This window comes from Anopheles maculipalpis, chromosome 3RL (assembly GCF_943734695.1).
Source record: "Anopheles maculipalpis chromosome 3RL, idAnoMacuDA_375_x, whole genome shotgun sequence".
In the NCBI taxonomy this organism is placed as follows: Eukaryota; Metazoa; Arthropoda; class Insecta; order Diptera; family Culicidae; genus Anopheles; species Anopheles maculipalpis.
In genome coordinates, this window is record NC_064872.1 from 29,896,218 (window position 1) to 29,915,852 (window position 19,635).

At 42.5% G+C, this 19,635-nt stretch overlaps 2 protein-coding genes across 3 annotated transcripts in view; one reads left to right on the forward strand and one right to left on the reverse strand.

Moving 5' to 3' along the window:
- Nucleotides 1-19,635, forward strand: part of LOC126565014 (solute carrier family 66 member 2) — a 204,660-nt gene that overhangs the window by 86,749 nt on the left and 98,276 nt on the right. The window lies entirely within an intron of this gene.
- Nucleotides 1-19,635, reverse strand: part of LOC126565865 (T-box protein H15-like) — a 50,445-nt gene that overhangs the window by 9,104 nt on the left and 21,706 nt on the right. Inside the window, exon 4 of the mRNA XM_050223075.1 lies at nt 7,201-7,486. Coding sequence (XP_050079032.1) covers nt 7,201-7,486 — 286 coding nt within the window. The remainder of the gene's footprint in view (nt 1-7,200; nt 7,487-19,635) is intronic.

Below are 19,635 nucleotides of genomic sequence, written 5' to 3' on the forward strand. Positions count from 1 at the left end.
GTTAAAGCAGATGCTGCTGATTAGGATCGCTGTACTTGGCATCCTTTCGAGATAGCGTTTAGCTCCATACTTTTTCCTACCACTAACACGCATACACACACACGAACTTCACACACTTACACACCACGCCACATCAGACCACAGGCCGCAAGCCTGGGGATTGGATGTGCTGGGGCATGAAAAACTTGTCAGCATATAGAACGGTTCATTTTCAACATTCTTAATTACAAGTTTTATCTTATCGTCACCGGATGTTACGAACAGGTTTTTGGGAAAGGGTTTTTCTGGCCCTCGGTGTTCGAATTTCTAGTTCGATGATAGTGTATACATACTCTTTAGTTTAGACTGTATCCTCTGCGGGCTAGCAATTTTCTCAATCGATTTAAGTTTGTTCTGGCGTAAGGATAGTTCATGTTTAAGGTTTCTATATATCTTTTCAGTTGTTCGAAAATCAATTTAATTTTAAAGGATTCATTAGTTTGCAAAGTTCGGTAACATACATATGTATTTATTTATTACTCTATTGGTATAGATAGTCCTTGATGGCATTACGGAATCGTCAAATTCGTGGTGAGTTTGGAAGTTTTTGAAGAAGCTCAGGGAGTTTTATGAATCAATAATATTTAATAGCATGAATTATGTTCTCTTATTTCTAACTAATTTCTCCAAATCTGAAATATTTTTATATTTAATAATGTTATGTTGTTTTAAGTTTGGTTGAGAATCTTCATTTCGTTCGATAAAATACATCCTTTCACCATAGAAGAACCTATCTTCTTGATTAAAAATCTATAAAAATCCAAATCAAAATGATTGCCAGTCATTGTTATCTATGCTGACGCATTTAAAAACTACTTTAAGCAGCTCAACCATACAAACAAACACCAAACCCTGGACCCGAAGCACGCGCTCACCCATGGTGTGGTTTTTGGTTACGTGTGACAAACACATTCCAGTCACCCTTTCTTTCAATACACTGCCCGCAGTTCGGTGCTTTCGAACAGCTTCGTTACAGGAAGAGAAGTATGCCGTTCTACTTGGGGTGAATTTTTTCGACACAAAAATAAAAACGGCCAGAAAACCCACCAACAGGAGCGCCACGGGCGGTCTCTTCGATTCAAGCTGCTCCACGGTGGCTAAGCAGCACGAGATCAGCTCCCGTCCATCGGTCACCACGAGTTGCCACACTAGCGGATCGGAGCTAGCATCGCCAAACCAAAGAACTGCACCACGACGCCCAAGAAGCTTCGAAGCTTTAACGGAATGGGCAGCTTATCCTCGCTTTCGAATGCGCAAACCAGAGTATCGGATGACGAACGTTCTTGGGGTAAGATCGTGGCGCACGTGGAGAAAAGTGGGAAGGATTTCGATTTATTGCCTGATAAAATACGACCCACACATGGATTGACCCGTTCTTTACAGCTGGTAAGAAGTGCTAGAAGCTGGTAAAAAATCTAGAAAATACAGTGGGGGACAATAGATCGGGACTACCCAATTTTGTAAAAGTGAGGTTATGATACTGATGATCAACAAACTGACTTCCTTTTTTGAATACAAGAATGATCAAGGGTTTATAAAAATACTGTCATAAATTTTAAAATGCAAATAATTTTTCACTGTTCAACTCAAAAACTGGAATGGCCGTACATATTTCAAAGTCGCTTTTTCAATCGATCGTAGAATAATTTAATAAACAAATAACGCCGCTGAGACCATCCAACTGCTAATTATCAACCTGAAAGCATCCGCAAGAAACGAAAGCCCTATTACGCACAGATGTCTCTGTTCCTCGTCCAAGCCCCGTTCCTGATCCCTGGCCCAAAAACCGGTCGATCTTTTACCGAGTCCCGCGCAGCACCTCACCGCCCGCTCGGAAATCGCAAACCAGCGAGATTAATTAAGTGTTTCCGATAACGATCTGCAAATTATGCAACCGTTCGTGGGCTGAGCCACCCTCGAGTCGCCAACTCGACGCCTTTCGCAATTGTACAAGTTTATGTAGATACCGGGTAGCCCTTTCCATCAGCACCCATACTTTCGCAGGACATTGGGTAGGGAAAGACACCGTACCAACCAGCGGCAAGTCGATCAATTGCCCTGCATTTGCGGATGTACGCCTGTCAACGGGCTCGCTGGAGGACCGGCTCCCAAATAGAGTCATAATTTTTGCCATCGATTGCAGCGCGAATGGCTGCGGAATTAGTTATGCTCTAGACAGCTCGCGGTGTAGGCCTAAAAGTGTGTGTGTGTGTGTGTCTGTTCATTACGGTTGCCATTAGAGTCGCTAATTTAAGACACACCCGGTAATCAGTGGTGCCTTTGGTAATTAATGAGCAAAGAGTACATAGAGATACAGAGCATTACTGAGCAGAGTCTTCTTCAAGGGACGCTATTAAATGCAAGATGTCTGACGAAGTCTGTTTCCCGTGTGATTCAACATTCAGTATTCCAATCCCATTACGAGGGTATGAAATGCCACTGGCGAAATTATTCAAATCAGCGCCATATTCGTTGGAACGCCGTCAATTTTTTGTGAACAAATCGAATCCCACGAGACTAACCTTTCACCTCGGGAGTTTACGTTCTTTCGCACCCACTCAGCCGGCCAATCGACGGCTCAACTCGAACGTGATAAGGTGTCAAAATATCACACTCAACTCTGGCCAAACTCGCTGAAAGTCCAGTAAACGTGACGGTATGGAGCGCAAACGACCTCCGACAAGAGAGGCGAAAAAACCCTCCAATATGGCCGGGCTGTCAGGCCTTTTTCACCTTTCGGGCATTAATAATTCATCTACCCATCGAAATAATAGTAAATTATGTAGATGGGGAAGTCGACTAGTGCTCGTAAAAATAACCAACCACGGATACGCAAAGCTGCTTTGCGGGGAAGGATTTTCTGGCCCGACACCGACACCAAAGCAGGTGTGTGTGTGTTTGTATCCGCGAGGAAGGTGGCGGGACAGAAAAAAAAGGTGCGAATGTGTTAGGTCGACGAAATAATCACGAAATTAGGATTATGCAAATCGTATCCCGAACGCCTTCCAGTTTTCCCTCGCACGCTCGCTGGCAGCCACAACGGAAAAGCGCTCCGAAACGACCACATTACATCGAAGGATTATTACCTTCGCCGGTGACTGTTTTTGATCCTTCAGCTCACACATTTCGGTGAAAGCAAGCGCTGGCAATACCGAGCCAGACACGAAGAAGAAAACTCACACTCACCCCACCGGGGAAGAAGGTGTCAAATAGGAAAAGTGTCATAAAGTGTTGCGAGTTACGATCATTGACACTTTCTTTCGATTCCCCAGTTCGTTCGTGTTTTTTTTTTCTTCCTCGCGTCTTTGACAACCCCGGGCTGCCGAGAACGGTTCTTAAGCACCACGAACCACGAAGGAAAAGCGACCCTCTGGTGGATAAAGCGTACGCTGGAAATGTATTAATTAAGTATAACTTATAGCCACCGAGCTTAATTGTCTCCATAATTTTCTCCCAGCTGTGAAGCACACTGCACAGAAGAAAAAAAAAACCGAGACACGGCGAACGCTAAGGAGACGAGCTCGTTGGGTCACCCAATTGGTTGGCTGGCTGGTGGCCACCAATGGCTCTTCTGTGGGGCCTTGTTCTGTTTCCTTTTTTTTTCGTACTTTCATTCCACGTGCCACAGCAAACGAAATACTCACACACGTTCACTGACTGTGCGAAGAGTGGGAAAAATTATGATTATTGGAAAATTATGGAAATAAGATACGTCGTACCACACATACAGACACACACACACACACCCATGGCCTTACATATTTCGATGGAGCTTTAACTCGTTGTTGAAAATGTGGGTTTTTGTTGTACTTTGTCGAAGTTCGTGTCTTAAAACCGCTACCAAAAAAAGCAAGCAACACACTGACACTGAGCTGACTTTATTTGGTGCTAGAAGAAAGTTTTGTCGTCTCTTCATTTGCAACTTTGCAACTCAGACAATCGGTTAACAGTGTTTATAGCAGGATTAGGAAATTGGGCTTATGCGTTTTAATCGCACTCATTATGTATGTTACACATCTCATTATATGCTGTGCCTTGAAAGTGTCTTCACACATCGCCGACCGAAAAGTCATCGAGTCAACTTTGGCTTTTCCAAAAGGAATGGTTAGGATTTTTTGGGCTTTTATCAGAGGCGAATCTACAGACGTACTGAGCGGCCACGTGGGGCCCGCAAAACGAGCCAGGGGTGTCCTCGCCGGAGAGAGGAGCTACGCCGATCATGGGACCTCACGGGTTAGGGAATCTCCTGTGGAAGAGAATCACATACACCCCCCGACCGGTCAGCAATTTTTATTTTGATTGAGCCTCGCTGCTCAGCGCTACAAAACTATTTCTGCTCAGAGCCTCAGAAGGGCAAAATTCGCCTCTGGCTGTTATTTAATTTTTTTTTTTTTTTATTCCTACCAAACCATGGAACATGTAAGAGGATATAGTACTACTGCCAGATAGTCGATAGCTTTTAAAGTGTATGTGAATTTAAAGCGGTCAAATTTTGAAATGTTGTATGCAACAATTATTGAGAAAAGACAATAAAGAGCAAGCCGTCATACTTTAAATAAATAAATAACATAAATAAATAAGACACATAAATGTTTGTGCTGTTTCAACATTGTTTTTGTTTTTTTTTTTCGGTCCAGACCGTAGCATAATGGTCAATAGAACGGCCAACAGAACGGCCACCACACTAAAATAGTACAACACATACAGCAATACAGCAATAGTATCAAACAACAGCAAACACCTCTACATCTTCATCAGCAGCATGTACGCACATCCAACTCAGCTACAACCGAGCATGCCCGGGATAAGGAAAATAACAAGGCGGAAATGCCTCGTTCATAATTTGTATGATACTTACACAGTCATCACCAATGTGGCGGTAAGCCGTAATAATATAATATTAATTTTTTTTATTTTTTTGTAAGACAGCTGTATTGTCATATAATACAAAAAAATACAAAAATACAGATTCTAACAGCAAAACCTTAAAGATCTACGAAGATTTTGTAGCCCTACAAGTGCATCCTAGCGCTCCACAGGCATTAAATCGTGCTGCCCTTCCTGAGAACTACAGTTCCATTTTAATAACAGATTCCTCATTGCACGAGGAAATTAAGACCATACCTAATGATCTTCGCCCGAGGGTAGTTCCGGGTATTTTCATGGATAAGTATGGTCATTTAGACCAAAAAAGCCAGTACTACACTGATGGATCATCCTCTAAGAAGGGCACTGGGGTCGGTGTTTTTAGCGAGTCCACCGAAGCTTTTATCAAATTGAGGTAGCCATGTAGTGTTTACACTGCAGAACTAGCTGCAATCTTGTACGCACTATTTACGATAGCAGCGAGACCTTCGGACCAGTATTTCATCTTCACTGACAGCCTTAGTGCTATTGAAGCTCTGAGATCTCCGAAGGCTGTTAAGAGTCAGGATTTCCTCACCATAAAAATCATTGAACTGCTTGGCTCAATGTTCGATAAGGCGTTTCAAATCTCGCTAATTTGGGTCCCTTCTCATTGTGGGATTCCCGGTAATGAGAAGGCACTGATCAAAACAGGCGTCCAAGAAGACGCTTTTTACGACCGACCTATCCCGGCCCAGGAGTTCCTTCGTTTCCCACAGCAACTTTTCCTGTGCCAGAGCATCTGGGAGGCCGCAAGTGTCCCTGATAGTTTGGTTTGGTTTGGTCCCTTGGTTTGATGGGCTCTCTGTAGACCGGGCATTCATACGAATGATGTCTCGACTAATGTCGAATCATTTTGCGTTGAATGAAAAGTGTGTGGCTGCGGTGACGGATTCCACGATGTGGATCACCTTCTGTGGTCCTGCGTGGAATTTGAAAACGCAAGACCCTCCTCGTCGGGTACAGAAATTAGATAAGTGTTGGCTACCAGTGACCTCCCCTACATGAGGCTTATCTTCCAATTCGCCAGAAATAACGGCCTTGTCCTGTAATTCCGAATCCGCATCATCCTTCCAATCCGACAATCCTTTTCTGTTACATGTTGTGTTGTCTTTGTTTTATATGTTACTACCGAGGACGGTTACAACTCTTCAGTAAAAAGGAGGAAGGCGTTTCCCATAGTACAGTTTTCTCTAGTCAAGTCCAGCTTTGACACAACGAGTTTGACAGCGTTGGCGTTGGGTTCGGGGTGTTTGGCGGGTTCATGCTCCAGTCGCTCTTGCTACTGTGGGATGGAACTTGTCGATCACTCTTAGATTGAACGCTGACCAGAGCGTGCTTGGAATGTCACTGCTGGACTGCACCGGAAAACACTGTACGCAGACGAATCCATGTTTGTGCTATTCAAATAATTCTGCTAGTTTTGTTACAGTCTAGACTAGACCCGCAAATCATAAGGTCACCAAAAATAGCCACAATACACCACAATAGCCAAACAGAAAACATTCACCAATGATCAATAGAAATCTCAAAGAGTTTGAAAAACTCACTTGGAATTTGAATCGCAAATTGGTATATGAAACACCAAGTAAATAAATATTTAAAATTGCATAATGAACTTAGCACAGCAAAATGATTTTTGTTGTGATACAAATTTTTTTCTAACATTAGAAAAAAATATAGACATGAAAGTAGTTTATTTCTTAGTTACGAAGAGAAATAAGAAAACTATTTCACTCATGACACAAACGATACAACGATGCGTCTTGAACCAATAAATCCTATCCCATTATTAGCCATCTATAAGGAAAGTTTAACCATTTTTTTAAACCGATCATCACAATCATTCCGTCCTCTCGCCGTTCTCTTACACCAACTAGGAACTATAATATATTGTTTTCTGTTATCGAACATCATCGCAGCGCCATCGAGCGGTTAGAAGGATCAAATTTCTTCCCCCTCCCAAAGCAGCTTCAAAAACTAATGTGTGGACGTATCAGACGGTGACCCTTCGCTGTCCAGGGTGGGTCTGCCAGCGCTCGTGTAAGATTAACGAATGGATCGTTAGCGCAGCAGGCGCCAGATTGAGTTTTATGAGTGTTTTCCGAAAAAATCCCCAAAAAAAAAACCCAAACGTCTGGTTACATTTTTCCCTAATCCCGTAGCGTAATACGATCGTAGGCACACGACAAACGACCAACGGTCGAACAAGGCACGGCACGGATACGGTGCTCGAATTACGGCGCGTACACTTACCTGACCATTCTTGTCCATCTCGTTGTTGGTGAGCTTAACTTTCTCGAACGAAATGACCTGTTTGCGGAGTGCCTCGGGACCGATGGGTGTGTCCGGGTGAGCGTACAGCCGGGCGGGCGGTGGTGGGTCCGCTTTCCCGGCCACCAGCCAGGACGAACGGTGGTAGGCGTACCGATAACGTCGACTGTCCATCGGAACGATATCGAGCAGTACGACGTACCGATCGGAAGGAATCGTCTGTCGCAGCGGGCCCGAGAACGATACGCGAACTGTTGGAAACATTCGGCTGAAAGAGTCATGAAACATTGAGATGAAATTAGTTCAATGAAAAACAATGATGGAATGAAAGTTTACCATACTATTTACTTATTAATTTTAAAAGGTTTCATTCTCTTGAGTAAATAATTCCATACATTTCTGATGACATGATAATTGCCTTACCTATTACGTACATACTTCAAACCATCTTTAAATGCAACTATCTCATTAGCTTAATGCATTACGTTTAAAGCGCTACTAACGGCTATACGGCACATAACTGGATAATATCTCACGCCACGAGCTGGAGAATCCCAGCTCGAAGTTCGCCCTTTTTATGCGTTTGAAAAGCCGAAAGAAAACATTAACCAGAGCGATCGCATTTATCCTACCCCAAACCAGTAATAATCTTTCTTACCTTACAAGCCTTAGCCGGTGCTGGGTAAAAGCAATCATTACGGTTGCATCATTAGCATAACTAATTACATTTGCTAATGATAAGAACAGCAGCGTTAAGACTTTGAAAATGGAGTGTGTTTACATTGGAAGAGAATTCAATTGGAAACCATTTTTATTTGCCCAAAAGTAACGAATGAAAACAAACGAAATAAAGTTGAACTGGTTTATGGAAATCTCCCGTTGATCTCTAGCGCTTGTGCAGCTATTGTTCAGCCTGGCATGGAAACGATCCCCTTTGTTGTATGCATCCACAACTCCATTCCAGCAAAAGAGCGTCCATCTTTGACATCTGTCATTAGCGCAAATGATTGATCTTCCGAAAGGATCGCCGGCAAACGGTTCGTGCAATGATGAATTTTAAACGATGATGGTACCCTCATCACTTAACCGTAATTGTAACACGCTTGTGTTGTTTGGGTATAATTTAGTGAGAATGATCATTCTTAGCAAACCCAGCTTTATAAATGAAGCGAAAGGCCTTTCCATGATGTTTTACGGCCGGTTTAAAGTGTATCCAATCTGTTTTCATTAGGATTCTTGTGTAATTTTTGGAGCTACGGTTGAATATGTGAAGTTGAAGAGAGGCGTGTGTCTGACAGTTTGAAACGCTTTAAAATAAAGTTTGATCACAGAACGTCAGATGCTCATAACTCTATTGAATTTTATGAGGAATATGGGAATACGTGGCCAGCAGCGGAATTCTTCCCAATGTCCCATTGTGTGCTATATCCATGTGGACATCTTAAAAATACTTCATGCGCTGGTTCGTGAGCTGGGGACCAGCTCACCGTAAAAAGGAGTCGTTATTCCTCATAGGCTTAGACGTTGCATCGGCTTTTCTATTATCCTTTCATAGGAACGGGACCGAGCCATGTTTTGACATTGGACGCCCAAAAGAGGTAATTACCGATAAAAACATACGATGTATCCACAAAATTATTAAAATCAACCGTAATATGAAATTGATCGAGCAAGCTGACACCCTAAAGATACCTAAGGAACGTGTGGGACATATCGTTCACGAATATTTGGATATGAGAAAACTCTTTGCAAAATGGCCGCCGCGCAGCGAGCTCACATTTGACCAAAAGCAATAACGAGTTGATGATTCTGAGCAGTTTTTGGAGCTGTTTGAACGAAATAAATCCAAGTTTTTGTGTCGGTATATTACCAAGAGACGAGACTTGGCTTCACCGCTGCAATCCGTAGTCCAATAGGCAATCATCCGAGTGGACTGGATACAATGAACCTGCTCCAACCTCCAACCACCTGCGGAGAAAACGCAACGATTAGCTGCCAAGGTTGTGGCGTCAGTTTTTTAGTTGAGATTCGCAAGGAATAATCTTAATCAACTATATTGTAGCAGGATAGACCACCAACAGCAATTACTAAATAAAGTTTTTGGAGTGTTTGAAGGACGAGATCGCCAAAAACCGATCACCAGAAACTATTTTCTTTTCTCGTATCTGAAAAGGATTCTCGCTGGGAAGAAATGTCGTCGAATGAAGAGCTGATCACCAAAATTGAAGCCCATTTTAAGCAAATACTACTGCAGAAATGATATTTAAAAATTGAAGAGATGAATGCATGTGAATAAAAAAATATTTTTTACAAAAATATTGGTGTTTTACTATTACAGGCCAAACACTTATCAACCTTTGTATACAAATATGTGTCTCAAAAAACAGCAAAACCAGAACAACACTCAAACTGCCGATGCGAAAACGATCGTCGTACATTAAAAGAACATAACAAGAGCAAAAAATGTACCAACTGTCTACTGCACTTTCGAGAAGGAAATTGAGCTATATCATATTATTTAAGTACCGCCTGATGGTGGTAGGCCCCTCATCACCGCCTCCAACCAACTCTCCCGTCAGCGCCAGCCCGCGTAATGAGGCAAAAAAGGTGGGAACAGAAATTAATAACATCTGTCATTACTTTGTATTGTTGTGGACGCTGCAAACCCGGTGCCGATCTAGGGAGAGTGTGCCAGCCGAACACATCAACCAACACTCCCAGGAGGTGACCACCGGGAATCATTCACTGCCACCAGGTTGACTTCTGGATCTGGTGGGAAAATGGACAGCAAATACCAACAGCAGCCTGGACAGGAAGTGCATTCTACGCGCGATTAATGTTGCACCGCACAACCGAACGGATCGTCTGCACACTGGCAATGAAGTAATGGAGAGTAACGCCAACAAAAAACCCTCACCACGGACCGATCGAAATTGAAACAGGCTCACTTTCTTTTGCCTTTTTTTTTTTTTTTTATTTGCTGCCAGTACGTTCTTCGCCGTTCATTCATTTCCTGTGCCCATTTCACCTGCTTTCTTGGAGACGTTCGACCACCGGTGCCGTTGCATTCGCAGGAAAAGCATATGAATTAATGGTCACTACAGCATAAATGGAGTGTATGAAATGAGGTGGAAAATTGAAATCCCTTTATGCAGTACCACTGGGAAATGGGAACTCCATTGCCCATTTTTCATACGCCTTTCCCGGGCACCACGGCTGCTCGATTTAACGCCTTTTTGGTTCGCTCTATCGAGCCATTCGGTGCGCACCGCTGGTTAGGTGTGCATTGTTAGGTTTCATTGCAGCGGTAGCGGTATGCCTAGGTGTAATCGATTCCGATTCACCTCTAAGTGAGTTTGTTTGTACGTAAAAGCTTAGCGTGAAGTTTACTCGCTTACGGGTGAGTAATTTGTTAATAATTACCAAGCTTGTTTCCACCGATGGCGTACGCGATGGAAGCGCTGCAACCGTCCAAAGCGGCAGATGAATTATGGTTTGCAATTTATTTTCTTTCGTTTTACGTCAAGCGCTACTACTGCGCGGAACAATTGGATTCTGGTGGTGTAGTTTCTTGCGATAGACTATTTTTCTCGCCGTTACTGCTGCTGCTTCGGGACGGGTAGGTCAGAAACGAAAGCATTTCAAAATATTATTACAAAAAAAACAAATGAAAAAACTTAACTAAAAAAAAAGTAACTTTAAGGTAAGGAAGTAAAGAAGAAAGTAAGTGCAATAAATAAAGTAAACTCATGTATAAATTAAGTAAAAACTCCTAATAAAGCAGAGTTTACAAATAAAAAAGTAAAAAATCCACACATAAATAAACTTCTGGTTTCGTCCACGTGTGCTTCTGATGCCACACAGTTTGAACCGGAGCACACCACATATGAATTATGATGTGTAAAGAAAATTTATTTTGATGGCTCTTTATTTGACTTGTGTGCATAAATTTCGCCCGTTCACGCCCACCAAGTGCGCAGACACAGTCCCAGAACCGCAACAGGATGCGACCGGGAACCATGCAACGCGCAACGAAGCAAACGAGCGCAACAATCAACACACACACACAGTGCGTCACAGTCGCATGCGATTCGAGCATAAACGCCATTCGGTCTGATTGGATCCGGCTGTCCGACTGTTTGGCTGTGGAAGCCCTTTTGCAACTTCGCTGGCGTTTTCTTCTGTGTCAATGCGGGTTTCGATGTTTACCTTTCGCTAGTTTGTTTTTCTTATCATTCTTTAATGCGTTCGGTCTTTACACGTCCATTGAATGCACCATTTATTTTTGCACTCTTGGCACACACACACACACACACACACTCAACTCACTACAATTCCACCCAACTTTGATTGATGCCTTCAGATTAATCACGAACGAAGTGAAACGCATAAACAGATACTTTTGCACACACACAGGAACACACAAACATTTGTTGTGATGTTTTATGTGTTGATACAAGCATAAATCGTACGGCACATAGCCCAGTAGTGTGTGCGATTTTTATTTCACTTTGCTACGTTTTTTTCATTCTTCTAGCCAGTTGCTACATGATACGCATTTTTTTCCAGTGCTTAATATTGTTGTTGAAAATTGTTCACATTTCCCAAAGTGCAGCTTGCAGGTACACGCACACGAGAATACATTTTCCACACCATATCAACATTGTCGAACCACTCACACCAAGCGAACATGGCATGTTCTACGTCACTGTTGCAGTGTTGCAAAACAGTTGCAGGCGCGAAAAATGATTGATGATCGTTTGATTCTCGCACGGGCAGAGGATGATCGGGTCGGGCATCATTTACCGGTCGGCTGGATGGTGCTGCCCTTTTCTTGTTTTTCAATTCCATTTGCTTGTGCTAAAAAAAGTACCTTGCCGACCTCGTACTCAACCCAAAGTAAAGGACTGATCGTATGCTTGCAGAAGTACTTTAGCGAAAATGCCACTTGGCGTTGCTGGATGCGTTCGTCCTTTAGGCGAATACATGGTAATTAAATATTTTTCAAATTTTTTTTTCAACCTATTCGGCAGCAGGTACGATTTAAATGTTTGATTAGCACCACTTGACCAGCCGTCAGCGTTGCTGCTGCTTCTAACAAAACAAACTAAGCTAAAGAAGCTTTAAAGATGTTTCATTGTAATCAACGAAGTATCAACGTTGTTGTATCAGCTGTTACCTGCTAAAGCGAGGTCAGGCCGTGCTACAAGTTGATTAAATTAATGCAATAATTGATGACGCACGCATACAGTGGACAGTACATGTCGAGCAAATGAGCTCGATAAATTAGAATCGTTCAAAACCCACCGCTAAAAACTTCTATCGTTGTTGCACATCGTTTCAGTTAAGGCAACATGGCTCTTAATGCAAGCGCAAGCTAAGACGGTTAAAGGTAATAAAGATTGTTTAAAAACAGCTATGAAATGACTAGAACCCTGGAAAAGTTTTTGTTAGAAATGGAGCATTTTTTAACTTTTAATAATTATAGAATTTTCTAGATTTCTCTAGAAAATCTGGATGTATTTTCAACCCGATCCTGCCTTGCGAAGATCTGCGGCATAATTGCTACGACCACAGAACATCCCATTTTGATCGCTATTAAAGGTGTTGAAAAGAGTTGATTTGAAAGATTTTTTTCCAGATATTCCTGGACTCGAACGATTCATTTAGCGATTTACTCTGCGTCAAAACAGTCGGAGTACTATTGAAATGATGATTTTTGCCGACTAGTTTCATTCCCCAGCAAAGAAGATTTGACTGATGAAGCGCACCTTAATGCAAGCAAACTTCTAGAAAAAGAAAAGACAAATCTAGGACATATTTGGGTTATCTAACATTGTTAAGGAACCCTTTGGATGATCAGAAATTCGCGTGAAATCCAAGCATTGAGTGTTGGGGTTTTTAGCGTAATGAAGCATGAATTCAGAAAGCATCCATCGAAACGGTGAAGAACATCCAGGGCAAAAAGGCAATTGCAAGTCAAAAATTGCCAACATCTCAAGACAAGGAGGCAACCTCTATTAAAACATCTTATCCAAGGACCCTTAAACATTCGAGATTCGGATGAAAATATTGCTTTGTAGGATGATTTTCGCATTGTCGTCTGCTGCCAGACACGAGAATGGATTCGAAGCCTCTAGAAGGCTAAAAAAGGCTCTCCATTCTCAACTCTTACTCAATATGTCCACGAGGTACAGGCTGGTAAACTTGTCTCTCAAACATCTGAGCACGGATAATCAACCAACCCCGGGGGACGATAGGAGGCAAGGCTTAATTGAAAAGGGTATAGGCATCGCGGGCAACTGGGGTATCTGAAAGTCGTAGGGGAGTAACTCGACAGTAAACAAAACTGCCTCGAGGGCGCAGGACCAGTCATCCCGTCCATCCCACCCCAATGACTACGGAAAGCCAAAACAGAATTATTCGAAGCGGACTTTAAGGAGGATAACGGATTGGCGGACGACGGCGCTGGACCGTGAGCGGTTCCGGATTCTGCTGTGGCAGGCCAAGACCTCAAAGAGGTTGTAGCGCCTAGTAAGGATGCTTTTTAAAAATTAGTTTTCCAGGAGAACTTAATCCATCAAGCTATTTGTTTCAGATTTTCATTCATTTGCTCCTTAAGTCTTCCTACTTCTTAATGCTGATATTATTGTAATTTTTAAGCAAATGCTACAAATACAGTTTAGCGATCCTTTGATCCAGTTTCTATTTTTCTCATAATTTATCATTTTATTTCATATTGAATTCGTACGAAAAGAATTTGAGCTATCTTCACCGGCTTATCGAAACACAAAACAGAACCTAACACAACAGAACGCTGAACGTAAAACTCATTCATTTGTTAATGAAACAGGTGTGCTCTTTTCTGTTCATCGGCTGCGAACCTCACTCAAGTCTTGCTTCCGCAATGGAAAAAAGCAGGTTCCTTGGGGAGTAAAAAAAAAGCTCAACATACACACACATACACAGAGAACGCGACCTGCTGAGCTGAAAGCGAAAATGAATTATGTTAAGGTCATGTCGGACAAGCAGTTTTTCAGCTGATTTTATGAGCATAACCAGAGGGAGTATGTGTGTGTCCCCGTTGTTTCCTTTGGTTTTGATCTTTTTTTATGAGCTGTATTATGCTAATTAAGCTACACCCAAGCACTTACAAACGGCAAGAATGGACATCGAGAAGCCAACTGCCTTCGGCTTTAATATTTTCTTTACTCAATGTTTTAAAATCGTCCCGAATACGGCAGTTTTTTTTTTGCTAGCATTTGTTTCGCTTCCGATTTCCGATGTGAAGTTCATTGAGTTGGATTGGTTTGCTCGGTACTCAGCTCTAAAACCTGCCTGACCATTAAAACTAGCGAGCGAAGCGGTTCACTGAACAGCGAAGTTCGGAGCTGAACATTTGGTATGCGTAAAAATGTGTAAATCATTCCCGAGAGCACTTAAATCGCCCTTCCGATTGGCCGGCGCGATAGGTTTCCGGGCGAGCTTTCCTATGTGAACGGTCGTAAAGCTTGCGATCCCGGCCCCGGAGTACGGCGCTTAATTCGTTGCATTAATAAATTTAAGCACTGCTCTAGATGGAAATGAAATTCCCAAGAATGAGGTGAAAAGTAGATAAGGTAAGACCGATGTTATTAAAGCGAAATGACGAGAAAACTTAGTTTCAAATCCTGCCGGTAGACAACAAGATCCTTCACGATGATCGTTGCGATCAGCGGGCCCCAGTAACATTAATAATTAGCACCCTATTTTCAAGTCACCACTCAACGGAATTATTCGATGCTTTTGTTCATTTGCTTGGTCGCAGAGAAATAAAGCGTCTCGTGGAGGGTTTCCTTATCGTGCCCGACGCATCATCACCCGAAATTAGCAATCGTTGAAATTATGTAAATAAATATTGAAATAACGTGAAAAAAGTTGGGCTTTGGGTTTAACGCCGCTGAGGAAAGTAAGAAACCAATCACCTCCCTCTACGTTATGTTTTATGATGACATGTATATTCAGCTGCACACGTAGGGCTGGGCGGATGGTCTGGATGACTGTGAGTTGGCACTTTTTATCTTACCACTGGTGTTACATTTTATTCGTAGCCAAACGTTTCATATCACTGAGCGGCGGGTTTCCAACTGTTGACCGGAAAGGTTATCAGGTGGAAATGTAAAGAGGAAAGTTAGTTTAGGAACAGAAAACAATGCACTGAATATTGTCAGAAACAATGCGAGGATCGTAAAGTAAAGAACCATAATGACTCGGACAAACCAAGCAACAAATGGAACAGCTATGAGAATGAATAACTTAAGCTGAGAAAAATTAGCTTCCGAACGACTATTCCTTTGCACTTGGTTAATACTTTTCCGGAAAACTCTATTCCACCATATATTTGCACTGCGTACGCCCTTTGACGAGTGGCCACTTGAGTGGGTTTGGCTTTAATGAAAATGATACAACAATATTTGCTTCAGTCTCGTTTCGTTTGTTTTCGACTGGTCGCTACATTTGTCTGTATTACTTTTTTCGCAAACTCATGCTCCTCCGTACGGTTGGCTTCAGCCTTATGCTGATGGAAAGAGAGTACGGGAAAAAACAGAAAATCCATCAGCCGTTTGTGAGAAACCGAAGAAAAAAATTAAACACCTTATGAAACAAATTCATCCTACTGTAAAGATCACTATCCAGCCGGTGGCACGTTTTCGAATGAAACATTTTCATTCGCTTTCCAGGGTGCAAATGAAAAGATGAATGCTTTTCATCGCGTTGGAAATTAAAACAAAAAAGGCTCTAAACCGACACTATCTGCGGGCACCGGGTTGCAACCGCTCTTCCTAGCGGTAAAGCGATGACAAAACGAGTCTGGTGCCATGAAAACAATATTTAAATTACATTGTGTTCAAATTAAACTACATTTGGTGAGGGGGCTTAACCAAGCTCCGAACTGAGAAGTTATTGAAATAGCACAAATTCGCTTTTAACTCTTTAACTTAAAAACACGTCAATGAACCCAAAACGAAACAACCAAAAAATATTTCTAAAGCAATCTAAAAACTGTCCACATAAAGAAAGAGAAATCATAAACGGTACCTTCCTCAAATTTAAATTAAATGTTTATTATTACTTAACTTTTTCTACAATAATAAATATTCTTTTAGCTCTGATCATTCAACTTGCAGCCACAAAAATGACTACTATCGATCCAAGTCAATTAGCATACCATTTACATTCGCATCGTCGGTCATCGTCGATCAGGCAGCCACACAGCTACGTTGTAACCGGAAACCAATCCTCATATTAATCCCCGAACCTCACCACACAACTAGCGGTGCGCTTCGTGCTTTAAAAAAAACCGGGCCCACCATCTCTGTGAATGGTCGTTTAACAATTCATCAAATTCATCACCACGATGCGACTGATTTGATTTCAATAAAGATTCGAATCAAATAAGGTACAACGAGAAGCTACGCTCTCAGGTCCCCTGAGGTGGCTGCTCCCATGGTCCGATTGTGATCTCGATGCGATCTCACAATGTAAGCGCATTCCGATCACTGATGAAGTGAAAAACACAGCTCAGTGACGAGGAAAACAATCGCAATTAATTAAGGGCTGATCGGGGAGGGAAAAAAAACAGAACATAAAAATCGCGGAATTTGGGATGGGCGATAAATCTCACGGTTCGTCGCCCGGGACCAACACCCATTCTAGCTCAAGCTGAGCGTACAGGAACGGATGATGAGTATAGTGAAAATGGTAGCAGTAAGGCACGCAAATCGAGATCGTCCTATCGAGTCAACAATGTACTGGTAGATTAGTTAGATAATCCATTTTACCGGAGGCAGCATCCGGAATTGGATCCGGTCATTGTGAGATTACCGAACTTGGACGTGTATGAATGTTTCACTACACTTTAATTGGTGACATAGTGAAACATTCTTCGTGAGCAGAGCTCTGTCAAGCAGGATTCTGTGGCTATGATTGTAAGAAGACTCACCCCGGAAAACAAGGACACAACAAGGCCCTGTACTCGCTGTTCTGACCAGCATCAGGATTTTGTCCTTCGCTTCCGTTCATCAACTGACAGTTCACGCGTTACCGTGGTGACCGTTTTGACAGTCTGACGTAGGCAATGAAACCCCGAACCAAAAAAATACACACAATGCCCGATCATCCACGGGAGGGTGCAAATGTTTTGATTGACAGATTAGCGCGCTGGTAGTGGAAAAGCGGTGATACCGGCAATTGCCGCTGTCATGTCATGTGATTCCCCGCCGCGCACCGCTCCACAAAGCTCAGGGACCCTTCTTGGCGAACCACAAGTTTTCCGGTGGTGGAATAAAAAGCGACAAAAAAGATTTCACCAAAAACCCTGACACAGACACCAGAACTGTTCCTTCCCGTTCCTGCCGGTACGCTGGTAGGGTGTTATTTTTCTCACCTTTCTAGGATTTCATGCACTTCACTGCACACACACACACACATACACACCGTGTCATCCTTGTTGGGATGCGCTTACACACCTCGACATGCGGCATTCAACAATCGGTTCGTCTGCCAATTTCTCATGCCAATCGTGTATACTTTTGCCCGTTTTCCAATGCCCGCGAACGATTGAACGATTGTTTGACATTTGGCTTAATCAATTTAATTTTCCGACCCAAAATCGTACGTCCAAACAACCGAACGGTGCTCAATCAATTTTTATTTCCGTTTGTGCGTGACTTTTGTACCCAAATCGAATGCCACAGCACTGTGGGAAGGTTGTAGGCTGACAATGGTGGCCACTGTGGTTTGTGGTGTTGGGCCCGAAATAAAAAAAAGACTAGCTTGCCAGTTGTTTTGGGCACATGGACATGCATTTTATGACACAAATTGGGCGCCTGCTTGATGCACGTTATTTGCATGGTGTAATGGTGTAGTCGGTTGTAGTTCAGCTTGGTGTCTATCACGCCGAATGTTGTCAGACACCGGCAACTGGAAAAGATGGCTCCCTTTTGCGAGTCTTTATAATTTGATTTCGGTAACTTCAATATTCCTGACACTCTCGTGCGAGGGATAAGTGCTACAAAAATTTCCCTTATCAGTTGATTGCAACTTCAACCTAAATTTTTTCCATCTACAATGCAGCTGTCACTTTAAAAGCATCCAATAGAAATTGTATGCCTAAAATACGACCACTTTAAAATAATGCACGGTAACAAATGACAAAAACACTCCCACACAGGGTGCCAATATACACACACAGAATGGAGAAGAAAAAAACCATTCCATACCGTCCTGGCATTGTTCAAACTGTCATTCCAAGGATCATTAATTTTGGAAATTATGATTACCTGAAGGGTGGGTCAGCGCGGAACGTGCGTCCGATTTGCCTGCTACGCTTCACTAGCGTTATAGGTGGGAAATGAATTCGTTGTCGCTGAATATTTCGTCGCGCAATGGCCGTCCCCCCACACCAATCACCCAAACATCCATGATCCCCACACCCTCACTTCTCGTCGCGAGCTATTGATTGAGCGGTAACTTGTGAAACGTAACCGAAAGGCAAATGAAGTACAAAATACGGTACCAAGTACGGTAATAAAAATAAACCACCGTCTTGGGCCGTGCGCGGGAACAGCAGGAAAAGGTTGGCACGAAGCGGATGACATGAACATAAACGAAAATTATGAAACAACCCTTTTTTTTTTGGGGGGTGAGCTGCCATGACGCTAATGATCGATTTGCATGTTACCATCGATCGGGGTAGGTTTATCGTCAGTTTTTCGATGAGTATTGGATGTTTTTTGTTTCCTTTTTTTTTTTTTTGGGTCGAGCTTACTCCCATGCTGGGTGGATGGGTGGCATTCGATGGTGTTCGTTCCAGTAACGGTCAACGCGGTTCGGTCTAGGTGGAACCGGATACACTTTGAACAGGACGCGGAAAGGTGCTTCCTTTTGCATGTACGCTTGTCGCAACACGACAATGAGGTGCTTATGTGTGAAAAGTGTTCTGGATGAAGTTGTTTTAGGAGTTGTTTTAACATTTCTGGAGTTGTTGAATGACAAGCTTTTTCTGTGAACTGTTGTGGAGGTTACGAAAAATTTGGTTTTCTTCTTAAATTTCTTAACCAAAACCAAGCTTTAAAGACTTGATAATTCGTGTATTTTTTGCGAATATCTCGTCATCTGATCGTTCTATTTCTGAAGCGAGTTTTTGGATATCTCTTTCAAAACAAGCGTAATATACCATCCTTTGATAAGCTGTAATCTGTGGCAGAATGCTCAGCATTTTCGCAGTCATTTTTGGCAGTCTTTCCTTAACACAGCATCTTTTAGCTTGGTCAACCATTTTGTTCTAAATCCTTTTTGGACCAGTTAATTGTTGGCCTCGAAATATTGATTGTCAGCAAGAAATAGTAGCTTTGCGTCAAAATTAGCAGTTTATGA